This window comes from Sparus aurata, chromosome 11 (assembly GCF_900880675.1).
Source record: "Sparus aurata chromosome 11, fSpaAur1.1, whole genome shotgun sequence".
NCBI lineage: Eukaryota > Metazoa > Chordata > Actinopteri > Spariformes > Sparidae > Sparus > Sparus aurata.
This window is the reverse complement of record NC_044197.1, coordinates 31165908-31182009: the sequence shown is the minus strand read 5'-3', so window position 1 is coordinate 31182009 and position 16102 is coordinate 31165908. Positions and strand designations below refer to the sequence as shown.

General features: G+C 43.3%; 1 protein-coding gene across 2 annotated transcripts in view; it reads left to right on the top strand.

Moving 5' to 3' along the window:
* The window catches only part of tns3.2 (tensin 3, tandem duplicate 2), a 56335-nt gene that overhangs the window by 21408 nt on the left and 18825 nt on the right, over positions 1-16102 (top strand). For both annotated transcript variants that reach the window (XM_030433516.1, XM_030433517.1), the window contains 4 exons: positions 21-950; positions 7318-7448; positions 9013-9106; positions 9187-9255. In XM_030433516.1, the coding sequence (XP_030289376.1) occupies positions 21-950; positions 7318-7448; positions 9013-9106; positions 9187-9255 (1224 nt within the window). The remainder of the gene's footprint in view (positions 1-20; positions 951-7317; positions 7449-9012; positions 9107-9186; positions 9256-16102) is intronic.

Below are 16102 nucleotides of genomic sequence, written 5' to 3'. Positions count from 1 at the left end.
TACTGATTTTGTATCCACAGCTCCACCTCAGGTTCTGGGACCTGGTAATGCCTGTTTGTATGCTAGAGTGAGGAAGAAGAGTAGTGAGGAAGGACTTTTGTTCTCTTTGACCACCAACAGCCCAAACTGCAGTGAGCGGACTCCGTCTGCCAGCAGTGATTCAGGCCTGTCTGTGGCCTCACAGGGACGGACCGGAGCAGGGCACAAGAGTGGACCTGCGTGGGAAAAGAGCGCCCAGATACGGAAGCTGGTCACTGGGCTGGACTTCGAGATTGCTCAGCCTCTTTTGGAGGTCATGGCTGAACTTGCTGCCAATGGGGAGCGGGGGGTCTCTGGAAATGAGTCTGAATTTGGCCTAACTGTCAATGGAGAGGCTTTATCTGGCGAGAGGGAGACTGATATATTAGATGATGAGGATGAAATAGACGGTGAAGCAGCTTCTGCTGTCGACCTGCCGAGCTCCAGCAGCATCTGCTCGCTTTCCTCCGACAGCCTGCCTGGGACTCAAACTGAGTACTCCACACAGTCCTGGGTTCAGCAGCAGCAGGTTGATGTCATCACTGAGAAAGACCCTGCAGCTGACGGGGGGCAGAGGCTGAGCAGGGTCAGAAAAGAGAGGCCGCCACCCCTGGTAGCTCCTGACGCACCAAGTCGAGGAACGAGCAGCAGGGAGGCAGTGCAGAGAGGAACGGTGGACAAGGACGGCACACAAAACACACACGTTATGCACAACGTACAGTCCCTCAATAACACACACATGTCGTCTTGCGAAGATGATGATTTGGCATCGTTAACCACAGACATTGATGAGTCCATAGAGCAGCTGAACCAGCTGATTTTGGATTTGGACCCCACCTTTATTCCTGTTCCCACCCGCTGTGCTCCACTGTCCCGCTCGGCCTCCCTCCACACCAATGGCCTCAGCCACAAAGGAGACACCCATCAGTCGGGTAAGACCACTGAAAATACACAAAGAAAAAAATGTGGAAAGGTGTGTCAAACTCACTTTTACCTCTGGCCACACCACCATTATTGTTATAAAAGTAAGGTTATATGAATGTGTTGTCTTGTTATAATTTTACAAAACTGTCTCTGGATTAAAATATTATTATTTTTAGTAACAACCTAATAATCAATAAGTTGACAAATTCATGTTCCACAAAGGATAAATCCTCATTTGGTGATGTTTCTTCTAGCACCACAATGAGGTTGAAACATGGGGCCTTGAGGAATTTGGAATTCAAACTGATGCCAAATTTTATTGATGAGAAATACCTGAAAATCAGCTTCAGCTGTAGAAGTGTTAGCATGCTAACTGAAGACTCAAAGACAAAAGATTCCAATTTCCTGTCATTCTTTGCAAAACATGTTGAATTTGTATTCAGGCTATCCACTGAAACATTTTCTTCTGTGACTCAAAATGTGTTGTTATGCCACAACACAAGAAGTATGGCTCTAAAACTGTGAGATTCAATTTTTTTGTTTGGCCTTCATCACTGGAAAATGCATTATTACACTTGTGAGAGGTTTCTGCTTCAAAATGCATTTTTTGATCATTATTCTAGCATGAAAGGTTTTACTGTCACAACCTTCATTCAGAGAGGCTGAGCGCAAAGAAGTTACAACTCCTGATCTCAGAGCTTTCAGAAAATTTCAACTTTAGAGGTTGTGAATATCACAAGATGGTTTGTTCATATGGACTCTTCTCGTGAACATGGTTAATATCACCCGATTTGAAGGCAGCACTTGTTAGTGTTAGCAGGTTAGCATGCTGATGTTAGCATTTAGCTCCATACCCTGTATTTTCTGCATTGCTACTAGGGATGGGAATCTCTTGGCACCTCACGATTCGTTTCGATTCCGATTCAGAGGTCAACGATTCGATTCTAAATTGATTCTCAATGCATCTCGATGCAGCAAATTTTTTATGTACATTTCCATGCACGATTTAATTTTTTTTTTATAAATTATATCTGAGTTTGCTAATCACATCCTACTTTTTTCTCACTGTGTGACTACTTGGTACTTTCAAAGCAAAGTATTTGTAATGATCCATACTTAATTTACTTCCAGTATATTTAATTAATAAAACAAATGAAAGAAATGTGACAAGTCAACTGGAAGGCTACATTTGCTAGCAAACATCCAGCTTTGCAAAGAACCAAAAGGAAAAGAAAAGTGTTCCTGTAGCAGCATACATGTAGTACATTAATACAGCTGCAGCTGGTCTACAGTCGATACAGGTGTTTGTATCACAGGTTGATCTGGACGTCTCACACTTTGCCACAGCTGACTGACCTCACGGGCTGGATTTCAACATACTGCGCGGGCTGTATGACAGTGTACAGTTATCACATCGACTTGGATTCAGCTTAATAACGATGTATGCGGCTGGGAACGATGGCTTTAAATGACAGAAATACCCGATAGTTAGTTACAGGTGTCGCAAGTTAAACTGGACGCTGCGCACTCAACGCCACAGCCAACAGCTAACAGCCAACAGTTAACAGCCAACAGCTAACAGCCAACAGCTATCAGCTAACAGCTATCAGCTAACAGCTATCAGCCAACAGCTATCAGCCAACAGCTATCAGCCAACAGCTAACAGCCAACAGCTATCAGCTATCATCCAACAGCTAACATCCAACAGCCAACAGCTATCAGCCAACAGCTAACAGCCAACAGCTATCAGCCAACAGCTAACAGCCAACAGCTATCAGCTAACAGCCAACAGCAGTCTCCACTCTGCTCTCGAGCCGCTCGGCTTGAACAAATGCCTCAGATGTTCCACCCATGAGTTGTTTATGAGTACAGACATTCACGACACATCCCATTTTTTTTGTTGTGTGCACGCCGTCAACTGTCCGGGCGCTGCACTTCCGCACTTCTGAGTTCCGCATCTTGCGTTCCGTCAACATTACGTTGTGAATTAACATGTAAAAAAATCAATTTTTGACATTTGTGAATCGATTCAGAATCATCCACATCCGAATCGCGATTCATCTAAGAAGCGATTATTTTTCCCACCCCTAATTGCTACCTATATAAATGTATGTATTTTGGTTGAACTGACCCTTAAGCTTGGTTAATTATAACTGTACACTGTACCTTTTACACACCCCACTTGTTCAGAGACATAAAACAGTCCACTGTGAAGCTATGACTGGTTGAAACGCCACACTAAAGAAAATACAGGTGTGCCAACAAGCTGGCGGCAGCTGAAGCTCGCAGGCTGGACTTTTTACATTGTAGAGCTCAGTTCAGTTCATACAGAGAAGCTTTTATAACTCGGACTGAAGGACTGAAGCGCTGCCTGATTGTGGAAATCTCCACCTGAGTGAGACGGATACATCAGAAGGTGTGTTTCTTAGTGTTCACGGTGTTTGCTGAAAGGGTAGAAGCTTTAAGTTAAACAGGCAGTGATGTTCCTGCGATGTAAGCAGTATTACATCTCAATGAGGTGTTTACTCTGCGGTCTGTTTGAGTTTAAATGGAAATATACAGACTGAAGAAAAGTATTTGTGAAGACGGAGCGATCTGACCTCTCATTACAGTGACACTCAGGGTGAATTAAAGCCATCCAAACATAATCCACTGACGTCATGATAGAACTACAGTCTGAGGCAGCTGAATGGGATGTCATTTGGGTTGGTAAAGTGTCCCGAGCAGCAACAAAGTGATAAAATAGAAAATCCAGGCTGAGGGCCGCAAGGTGTCTGCAGATACTAGACATTAACACGCCTTTTCTCCCCATTCCAGTCTCCCTCTCTGCCTGTTTCCGTCTTCTTCTGTCTTTTACGTCTTTGTTTCGTCTCGCTGCGTCTGCCGTGTGTGATGTGCACTAATAGGTTGAAATCAGTCTTGTGATGTTGTGAAGGCGGCATGCAATGACGCAGAATAAAAATAATCCATGACTCCCCTGAAATGCATCAAACTAGCCTGTTTTGAAAACGTGAGGAGGAGAAAATACAGATATTTGTGTACAAATTTAGGGAGGAAAAGTCAGAATTTAACAGATTTATGGAATAAAAAAAAAAAGGGGTGATTTCAGATGACATGACACAGCCCTGCTGATCTGTAGTCTGTCAACCTGCATTCAAGCATCTGGATCATGAAGCTACGATAAACAGAAAAGCTGAAGTCAAAGTTCAGCTGTGCCACTAACATACAACCCGACAGCCTCCTGCTTTACAGCTGCATCTTTAATGATATTACATTATTATTACACATGACCTCTTAACATAACTGAGCCCTATCTAAATTTCTCCAACATGCCTGATTATGTTATTCAGGAACCATGTAAGTGAAAAACAAATAGTCAGACATCTGATGTCATTAAGGCTGCCAACATCAGCCGCTAACGTTAGTCGCCCCTTGTAATTCAGTTCTGACAGGAAATGAGGTGTAGAGGTAAAACTTGTCCTCTCTCAACCCAAATAACAACAAAATTATGACAAACCAGGTTTGCAGCGAGTAAACCCCATGATGTTCCTCACAACACACATTCTTTAAATCAATGTGACATTGTGGTATGTGGAAAGAGGTGAATTTAGGACTGAAAACTTGAACCTGAGCGTGTCACACTGATGCTGCCTGTTTTCCTGACCTGTGTGTGTTAGTGTTGCCTTCTTCTCTTTACACCGTTTCTTCTCACTCTGCCGTCACCTGTGACAGATTTACTCCCTCCCGTATCCATCGGGAGGCAGCCAGGAGGAAGAAGCACATTTCTGCTGTAAACTAAATCCGTGATTCATTCTTTGTTTGAGGACCGCGGGTCATAGGTGTACGAGTGATGTCATCACTTCCCAGCTCTTTACATATGGAGCAGCTGCTTCATCAAAGCTGACCCCGGAGAAGCCCGGTGGCTCACGTGGGAGCTCCCGCCATAATGGGCTGTGACAGCTCCTAAATCATATCTCTCAGGGGCTCTGCGGTAGTTATGGGTGACCCAGAGCCATGTGCCACGCAGGGTTACGTTAGTGTTGACATTTAACCTCTGACCCTATGTTTTTATATGCAGCCAAGTCAATGAGAGGTCTTGTGGTTCTTCCTCTAATCGTGGAATTTGAGCACAGGAAATGGAGGGTGCGTGTTAGTATGTTCAGGTCAGGGAGTTTGTCAGGGGGCTGACATCACCCCAGGGCATATTTGAAGCTGTAACAGTAATATTTCACTGTGTAGTTACTGCAGCAGAGTGTGTGTAAAAGGGTCTTTTTGTAACGTGTGTTTTTCAAGCCAACGTTTGGAGGCAGGAGTTTGTCAGTGATCAGGAATGCTTTTGAAGTTTGACACAACACTTTGTTCAGCATCGTGCCCTCCTTCTCCCTCTTGTAATCTCGGAGTTGCAGTCTTCAACAGAGAATAGCCCCGCGTCACAAATGCGGTGGGTTTTAAGTGATCCTTGGCGCTGTAAGAAGCTGCATGGAGGCGCCCTCAGCAGGCCCTCCGGTGCAGCAGAGTAACTGGATTAGTTTCAGTTGGACTTGTTCGCCCTCTCATGTGCTTTTGAGATGATGGATGCTCACAGTAAAAGCTGAGCGCACAATGTTCCACATCGCTGTTTATAGTTGATATGCACAATTGAGTGTCGTCCATGTACGGACAGGCTCTATCATGAGTCATGCCACACACGTCAGGGTCTGTGTAACGGTGTGTTCTTGGTGTTTACACTGTCTTCAAGGGCTGCAGTATGAGATAATAAGCAACATCGAAATGTATAAATTCTGACAACTGATGTATCCGTTTAAATGTGGTATCTTGTAAGTTCGGGGCAGAATTTTAATGTAAAATTAAATTATAAACAACATGAAGAAATAATCAATTATTGAATCAATCAGTAAGAGCTCGGCCACCAGCAGAGCTAGTTGGGGAATCAAAGTCAGAGAAGAGTGAACAAATCTTTCCCATCAAGTAAAGTCCTCAGTGTCGTTCTTTGCACTTCTTTCATGAAATGAACTCTTCAGTTTTTTTAAAGCTGATGCTAAAGCGGCTACGCCAACCTCCTGAGGAGCCACCATTGCTGTTTTACAATGTACAGTCTCTTCACTCACTGGCCGTCACACCTAAAGTACGCCTGCGTGTAGCTGACAGCAGTTCCTCATCGGACTCAATGTGAATTTACTGCCTCGCAAGCTCATGTTAATTTGGCGGCTGTGAACAAAAACATTTGAAAGAAGAAATGATGTTTCTCAAGACCAAAGCGTGTTTTGGACTGAAGTTGCTGATAACATATTCTGTGTACTCCCTTGTTACTATGACCAAAGTCCTCATGGGCAATTCTTGCCAATCAGCAACCTAGGCAGTTTTTGTTTTTCAGGCAAGAGGCAACAAGTCCAGGCCTCTTTTGAAATAAATGGGGAGAGAACATTTTTAATGGTCAGTGGGACATAAAAACTGCATGTATAGAAGCACAAGTCAAATCTGATAAAAACAGCTAAAAAAGTTTGATGACTCCTCTCCAAAATGTGATTGAAAACATTTACATTTAAAACATTTAAACTTCAGGTTCATGACACTGTCTTCTTTTACAGCTCAATACATAGTGCAGCTCATTCCGCCAGAGCACTTGAACAAAACAAATAAGCTGGTACAGATGTCTATATTTGAGAATCTGATAACAATATATCATCCAGTGTACAGTCACATTTCCAAACATTTCTGATGAGGATTCCTTCAGTTATCTCATTTATGAATTGTAAACAAGCTGTGTGTTGAGTGGAACATTTTCCCACTAAAAGACACACTTCTCAGTGTCCATTCTGTTCTATTCTTATCTATCAGCCGAAATATAGTCTGATACTGATGCAGTGGGCTTGATGAACTCATAGAACTCCTATTTTTTTCTAAACCCTTTGTTGAGTTGTTGAATCTTTTTCAAAACCACTTATATCAAACTGAAAAGTTCAGTTGTTCAGTCTACCCATATCTGAAACCAGTGACTGAATGTTCCAACAGATGTTTTTCCGAAATGTTTTTTCCACCATCTGGCCTGCTGAAGTCTTGCTTACTCACACAGTCTGTGCCTGATGATAGGAGCTACACAGCGCTGATAAACTTGCTGATAGACGTTTTTGTCAGAGACAAACACTCCAAACATGAACCATCATCATCACCTTTCACTGCCACACTGGCATCTGCTCAGCATCTCTACTGCTCAGTGTTATTTTTTTTAGACAAGAACAGACACAACTGTTTGTGTTCATTTCATAGAGGAAGACATGACTGATCTTATTTCAGATCATAATCTGTCTGACTGTCTGGCTCTTCTTTTCTGCCTCCTGCCCTCCCCGCTCTCGTTATCTCTCTGCTCCTGATCAGGTTGGAGGCAGCAGAAGCAGGTCAGTGATGTGGTGGACTACGCTGGTCTCCATAGTCCAGGATGGAGAGGGGCTGGTTCTCAGAGCTTCAGAGGCCAAGAAGTACACAGTCCCTCCTTCTCACAAACTCAGGTAACCACAGTTTCTCCCTTCAACTCATCTGACTGCAGCTTTGACTGCGAACTTAATCCATACCAGGGTATAACTGAGAAAACCTGCTTTATTTGAAGTGTCTATAGTCACTATCAAATAATGTGAAAAAGGGTGCTTGTAGTGAGTGACATAACAAGAATTACCCCTTGATTCTGCATCTGCACCCTGGTATGCAAAGCTTTATCATTTTGTTGGCCTGCTACAACTGCAGTATTTTGGCCTAATGTCACTTCTCTCGTGGGCCACAGTGGACAGCTTTTTTTTTTTAGAGAAAAAGATGTAAAAGCCCACTATACACTTCCTGCTCAGTAACAAATAGCAGACAAACACAGGTAGAGACTAGCTGGTGCAGTATTTAATAAGCCCCCGATAAGAGCGACAGGCTTTGAAGCTGATTTAACATGGTGACCAAATCGTGCAATCGGCCCAAAAAGACTATTTACCATAGGCTTACATTATGAAAGAAGTGGCTGTAAAATGGAAAATAATTTTTTTGGGAGCTTCACAACCCCCACAAAATAGCTCATACGAGAACAGGATCTATTTGATTCAACAACAGTTTGAACATCCCAAAAATAATTTTATACAAATTTAAATTGTTTGAATGCTAAACAGGAAGTTAGCCAGCTCAGCGGGCGGAGTCTCCGGTGCGCATACTTGTGGCACTTGTGGGAGTAGCCACAGAGTTACTTAGGCTTCTGATGCTGCGCAGTTTCTCTGTAATACATCCGTAGCTTTAAGTAACTTGAGTGTCCGTTATTTCTCTCAAGAACTTTTAGTTTCCAATAGGCTGTCACAATATCATATATAAACACGGACAGACGGTCATCAACTCTGTCAACCGGGGGACGGACGGACGCGCATCGCCGTCAGCTGGGAGCTCCTAGCTGTCAACCGGGGGATGGACGGACGCTCGTCACCGTCACGTGCGGAGTATAGCGGCGCTGAACTAGCGGTATAGCGGCGTAGCGCCGCTGTTCCACCGTCTGGGGAGAACCCTGCTTAGGCGGGAGGCAAAAATGCTTGGGCGCCGCGCCTAAGCCGTATAATGGCAGAGAAAACCCTGGTGTATGACTTGGTCTCGAGCTGGTTTAACTTGAGTTTGAATCAGACTGAACACCCAATTGGACCAAATGTATTGACTCAAGCTCAGAACTGACTACATTTGCGTGATCAGATTTGACCACATTATTTTGGATTCAGTCGCACAGCAAACTTTCAAAGACTGATTTATTTGTTACCAAATTACTTTAAAGAAAAATAAATCACAGGGATCCTTTTAAAAGATGATGATTATGTAACACTCTTTCTTTTCTCCCTCCCTTCTTTTTTTAAGAGCTGGGGTTTCTGCTCCTGCCTCATTCTTATGGCTGGGTGGCATGAATGGCCCAACTGTTTACACCAAAACATGAGCTTTTAGCCACACACAGATCACAAGACTGATGTCTGCTGGTGTGTGTGTGGGATTGTTAACCATAAAGTAAAACTTATTAAAAACATGTTGACTGTTCCCCTTATTTCATTCTGTTGTTTTTTTTAAAAGCATCTCTACAAAACTAACAGTGTGGACCATCGGGGACACACAGACTTCGTCCCTCCTACTCCGGCCTTCCCTGTGTCTCCTCCGACGCCCTATGGTAAGAGATAAAGTCAGAATGGACACCACTGGATGTGTCAACATTTTATAATCTAATCAATGTCTGTTTTCTTCTCCCAGTGAAACATTTCTCAGACTTTTCCCAGCTCAGGATGGGCGGGCAGTGGGACCAACACAGCTGGACACAAGGTACACTTTCCCAAGAGTGTGTGTGACCATGTGAGTGTGTGAGTGTGGACCCAAACACTCCTGATCGCTGCCGGATAGGGTTGAAGAGTGGGTTGGAATGTCCTCCTGGCATATAACACACACACGCATACACATACCTGGCCTGTGCTCTGTTGCTATTGGCTGGTTCTGTGGGCATGACTCTGTTTTTGGTAAGTCATGTCCGACTAGAGGCAGACAGACAGCGTGTTTCTGGAAGTTTGAAATAAAAAAACGGTCGTAGGCGTTAATAAAGTGGATTGGGATGCAGGACAGCTGATTGTGGCTAATGATAGTCGACTTTAACAGAGGAAGAGACCACTGCTGGCAGGATATCCACTCACGTCCTGTTCTGGGAGGAGATGGGAGAAGAGGGGAGGGTCTTTTGTTTGCTGGGACATCCTGCCTGAGGAGATATGGACCCCGCAGCTGCAGAAGAAATTCACTGTAGTTCAAAAAACAACAGTGTCTCTCAGCGGCCGTGTGTCATATCTGATGTCGGTGGCTGTCATGTTGATTTCAGATTTAAGAACTATTGTTGCTGAGGAAACAAAGACAACATACAGTATAATGTCAGTCATATTTATCAGTGGTAGAAATGTACTTAGAATAATGACTCATAAATGTCCCCAGATATAAACTGTGCTCTCCTTTTACAGTCAAACAATCGCCCCCTGAGGGCTCCTGAGACAGTTTCTATCTTGTTGCTTTATGGAAAGCAGATGTATTCTGTTTGTCTGTTACAGTACAGTATCTAAAGAGACTCATTAAAAAAACTCATGCAGCCTTAAATACTTCAAAAGACATTAAATACAATCGTCCATTTGTGCGCTCAGTTTTGCAAATGCTTGCAAAGTGAGAGGAGGAGAAACACAGCTGAGGGGAATGAGTGGAGGAACCAAGAGAGCAGGGGAGGAGCTGATGTGGAGGTGCAGCGTAGGTGTGGAGGGAAAGCAGACTGGAGAGGAACACAAGAACACAGGAGGGAACCCAGACACACGGACAGACGGACAGATGGTCATCAACTCCGTCAGCCGGGGGACGGACGGACGCTCATAGCCGTCAGCCGGGAGCTCCTAGCCGTCAACCGGGGGACGGACGGACACTCGTCACTGTCACGCGCGGAGTATAGCGGCGCTGACCTAGCGGTATAGCAGTGCAGCGCCGCTGTTCCACCGTCTGGGGAGAACCCTGGACTCTGAAATGTACTCAAAGTCTCAAAGTAAAAATTATCCCTCTGAAGGACATTTCAACCATTTGCCATTTCTGGTCAAAGCTAACTGAAACTCACACCATATTAATATCATTCAAAGACTATAAAACTTAAAGGGACAGTGTGTAATATATCAAGTATTTAGCGCCATCTAGCTGTGAGGTTCTACATTGCAACACTCCTTTGCTCACCCCTCCCGTTCTGAAGACGTTGGAGACATTCCAGAAGCTACGGTGGCCCTGACGGACAAAAAACTCATTTTCAAAATATGGACTCTTTCCCAACAGTGTCGAGTAGTTCTACTGATTCAAGTAATGAGGTAAAGATGTAGTTAGTTATTAGGGCTATAAAAATAAAAACTCGCTGAGCTCCCTCTCAATTCCGCAGTCAAGCTAGCTCTGAGTGAAAACGCATTTAGCCTCACTACGTAGTACCAAGTAGTGCTTTGTGTCCCTCTCGGCAGTCCATAGTTTTTTTAAAACCGGAAAGACATGGCGGCCTCCATAGAGCCTGACCGTGCTATGTATATTCAGATAGGTAATTCTTCGCTCAGGAGGATAAGTCAGATTGTTGGCAGAGGTAATTGTACACCAATGAGGACTTATGAACGAAGACGTTGATTTGAGTTTATAAATTACTTAAATCGTTACACACTGTCCCTTTAAAGGTAGAATTAGTGGGATTTGTCCCAGATAGATAGTAAGATAGTTGATTGTTGAGTCTCATTCCAAGGACATCAAATAGCCAAAGTTTAGGTTGGTAAAGTGTCCCTAGTGGCAAAACAGTGAGAAAACAAGAAAATCCAGGCAGAGGGCTGCAGGGTCCCTGCTAATAAGTGTGACGAGCCTATTTTAAAAATGTGAGGAGGAGAAAGTTAAGATATTTGTCTTCAAATGTGGAGACGAAATGTAAAAAGTTGTGCTCTACTAAAACCAATAAGAAAAAGTAAGACAAGAAAAACAAATTAGAACAGCACTGCACTGCGACATCGCTGTAAACCAAAGAGGATGCAAATTAATTGAGTATAAAATTAACTGATTAAATAACATTTGTTTGAATTGACTGTCCTTGACTCTCAATGGTCAATACCTTCACCCTGAACAGAGAAGCTCAAGTCCATTGACCTATTTAAGGGATGTTTTTTTTTAACAAGTCAAGCTTGTTTTAATGAAATTAATTTAAGATTTGATGACAAGTATGTCAATATCAAATCTTTTTTATAATCAGTTCACAATTGTGATACGTATCCACCAAACAGTTTTCCTTCTCATGAAAATAATCCTACAACATTGTGACCTTGGCATATAGTAATCCGATTCTTGTTAACAAAAGCAAAGTAATATTTATGATGACATTTTGCTGTGTATTGCAGACAGATCGGTTCAGTCCTTTAAAGGGCAGGTCTACCTGTTTATTGTAAACATGTTTGTCAGAGCAGAGCGCTGGCAGGATGGAGAAGGAGCTGATGAAAGAGTAATTATGACTTGTTTACAGAGAAACACCTGATTCTCTCTCAATGCTGGATGGACAGAAGAATTAACAAAGGATGCAAAATATCTGCGGCTCGCTCCCCGTTTAGGGGACAGACGAGCGTTTCCTGTTTCCCACGTTAAAGGCAGACGGACGATTGTGTGGGAAACAATTTAGAATGTCGAGACAGAACAGTCAGGTTCCCCATTTAAATGATTTTTTATTTAATGTTTAGAGTCATTACTGTAATCACAGTATGACCTAAGGCAGCAGACAGCTCCAGAACAACAGTGAGCCATTTGAACACTACAGCTGAGTTTCCACTGTGTTATCACCAGGCTGATCACACTGGGATCCTGCTGGTAAAAGTAAACTATTCCAGTCATTAAATCTGGTGATTTGAGATATATATATATATAAAAAAAAGTCTAGACTCTATTTGGAACTGGTTAGTGTAGGACTGGAAACCAGTGGAAACAGCCGTCCTAGCTCTATCCAACTATAACAAATACCAACACCTCAAAAGCTCATTAATGTGCACGTTAAATCTTGTTTGTTTGATGAATAAAACAGAAGCACATAATTGTCAGATGAATTTCTTTCCCTTTAGGGAGAGCGAGCTGCTTCCTCCTGTTTCCAGTCTTTATGCTAGCTTACTGGCTATTGCCTCCAGCTTAATATTTAGCAGACAAATATCAGTTTAACATAGATCACATGCTGTGTATTTAAAGTACAAACCTTTAACAGGACCCGAAAACACTATTAAGTAAGAACGAGTTATAGCCGACTGTGTATTTTAAGACTGTCTATCAATTCGACAGCATCTGTTGCTCATTTTGTTTACATTTGTTGACTAATTGCTCCTTTAAGTGATGACTAAAAAATAGTAGAATGCTTTAGAATTAGACCAAGAATCATTTTATCGACAAACCCTGTTCAGGATCAACTGCAGCACATCATCATTTCATCGATCTCTGGCAATCATCTGAAGGAGTAGGAGAGGTTTCCCTTTGTCCTCTCAGCTCACTCCCCTGCACTTTCTCCTGACCTTTGACCCCTGAGGTTTAGACAGTCAAGTGTTTGTCTGAAAGGACCATCTGCCTCTGCTGAACCTCAGCTAATAACATCTACATTCCTCTGGCTGAAACCTGCTTCCGCTGGCTGAGAGCTTCCGTATATATATCACTGTTTATTTTCAGCTTGCCACAAGTTCACAAAGGAAATGTTGTTACGTAACGTTACAGTGCGTTTTGGTCACAAGGATAGGAAAGTAAACAGCAGAGTTCATCTTTAGGTTGATTTGTAGGAAAATACTAGAATGACTTTGCAAAGGGTTGGTTTGAGAGAGATGTAAAGCTGTCATCAATCTGTTGTCATAAGCTGAAACATGACATTTGATTGCTGTATGTAGCTGATGATGATATAGCTGATATGATATTCATGTTTTTGTATTTGGCTGAAGCATTTCACTGCTTTTCAGTGATTTCTTTCACTGTCATTTATAAATCTCTACCTCCGCCAAGGAGGGTATGTTTTCACCTGTGTTTGTTTGTTGGTTGGTTGGTTTGATAGCTCAAAAACCACTGAACAGATTTCCTTGAAACTGGATGGAGGATGGGTCTCAGCCCAGAATAAGCTCCATTAACTTCAGGTGTGGGTTTGAATTAAGGGACAGATCCAGGATTTCTTTCTCACTTTCTTCATTGAATCTGGAGGCGGAGTGTTATTTGCCTCCACATACAGTATTCACGTTCTGGTAGGGAGGGACTATAGGGAATATTGATTTGTGTTCCGTGTTCACTTGGAGCCAGACTCAGTTAGCCGCTGTTAGCAGCTACATCAGCAGCAAGTAAAGCCGTCTGTTCATCAGGAAACTCCGTAAATCACTGAGGGTTCAGGCGAAGCAGCCCGACAGCATCAGAGGGAAAACAAGAAAACATTGTCTCCATGCCATATGATCCAGTTTCTCCTAAATCAGTGAACCAAGTTATACATTTGTGTATTCGTACAGTAATCGGCGAGGCCCAGTCCCAGAAACACTAGGGTGCATTTAGCAATACTTCATCAGAGCTGTTGATGACCAAAATGGAGCTGAAAGGATGGATGAATGTGTAAAAACTGCATTCACTTTGGCAATTTAATGATTTAATGTTTTGTTGTCCTTGTAGTTGGTTGTTACAGATCTGGTGAACTTAAATTCTGGTTAAGCACTTATGGGTGGTTTTGAATTTAGGGTAATACAGGGCTATCAAGGATTAAACTTCTTGGATTAAAGGACTGTTGGGCCTTTCCAGAAGTGTGCACTCTGCAGTATATATCTAGTCAGAACTACAATGACCTCGAGCTGAGAGGAGGGAGGTTTCTTAAATGTCATGCGTGTCACCCAAACCATTTTCTTCGGATGATATGCCTGTGTTTGTTGAAGTGATCCCTGTTTGACTTTGCAAACTTGATGTTGTGGATCAACTAGGATGAAATTGACACTTAACATTGGAATAAAGGGTCTTGAAATGCTTCTGGAACATATGTATATCTAAAATCCTAAAGCTGCACCAATCAGTATATCTATATTAAAAATGGGTCAAACGTCTGAGAGAATTGTTACCCAACTCTGTATCTCTCCTCGGCTGAACAGAGTGGTTTTCGTAGCTTTCAGCTCACTGTATGGGTTCTACATCCTGCAACTTTACTGTTGCAGTTCACTCTCATCAACAACTACTTTTCCAGTTGCAGACTCAGGAAAAAATGTGTGATAAACCAACTCTGCCCGGCACCAGACAGCACAGACAGAAAAACAATTAGCAACTGTAGGTTGTTACATTGTTTTTGAAGTTGTTAAATGTCTTTGTTTCTGTCATATTTAGTAACTGGCTTGTAGTTTAAAGACAAGGATTTAGGTCTTTAAACTAATAGAAAACGAGTGTCACAGATGGACTGAGCTGATGTCCATAGCAGCTCACTTCCTGTGTGTGTGTCTGTCTGCATGCCTTTGTGCGTGTGTGTTTGTGGCGAGCAGATGGTGGGAGTGAACACACATGCCGTGACATAGAGGCCATAGAGCCCCCCCCCCCACGACCACAACCACCAACTACCACCACCTCCTCTCTCCACTCCATAAAAGGCCACTCACGACCTCCGACCCCACTGGAATCCACTCTGATTGGCTGAAAGTGCTCGCTGTGGCCCGGCAGGAACAATGCTCAGTGGTCAGTGAGAGGAAGAGGAGGGAGGGAGGGTATGTAGACATGCATGGAGGGGAGGAAAAGGGGGGGAGAAATTCTCTACCTCTTGTCCTCCCTCCATACAAACCCAGAAGTCGAGCGGTGTCACAACAAGCCAGGAACAAACGGGAAGCCTATTTTTCCATCTGGGGTCGAAAGGAATTGGGCATGGCAGCGAAACGATCCAGCCCCTGACAACAGAAGGCTTCAGCGAGTCGAGCTCAGATTGCTTTCTAGCAGAGAGAGAGAGAGAGAGAGGAGGAGATTCTGGTAAAGGGAGAGTTTCATTCACGCGGGGAGAAAGAGCATAGCAGAGAGAGATAGAGACTTTGGAGCAGGAGGGTGAAGGAGTGATCTGAAAGTCTGGTGTAAACAGGAAACCGGCAAATAAAGGGACAGTTCAGGGAAATCATGACTGCATCTCTGGGTATGTAGCAGCACACACACACACACACACGTGTCTGAAAGCTTGACAAGAGTGTGTGATTGAATGAATTTCTTCACTTTCCATCTCTTAGTTACTCCTCCTCTCTCCGAGCATTTTCCTCTGTTTTCTGCTCATTCTCTCTCTTGTTTATACGTAGTTATCTCTGTCCCTCCTGGGAATTTTAAGGAGGGCACACATGGACAGAAACGCTTCCCCTCTCTCCTCCAGGCTGCTGGTATTTGCAGACACCCTTTGGAATTTTTCTGTCAGATGCCTCCTCCAAACACACCCCCCTCTGAGGCTCATCTCTCCGTCTCTTTGTGCACGAACAGACTTTTCGTTGTTGTTGTTGTTGTTGTTGTTGTTGGTTTTAATGTTCTGATCAGCAGCATCTGCAGCCACTCTGACAGCTCACACTTGGTGGGGTTGATGAGATGGTTTGTTCCACTGCTCACTGCTTTGTTCATGATCTCATCCTGTTAACTGCTATTTTGGGCT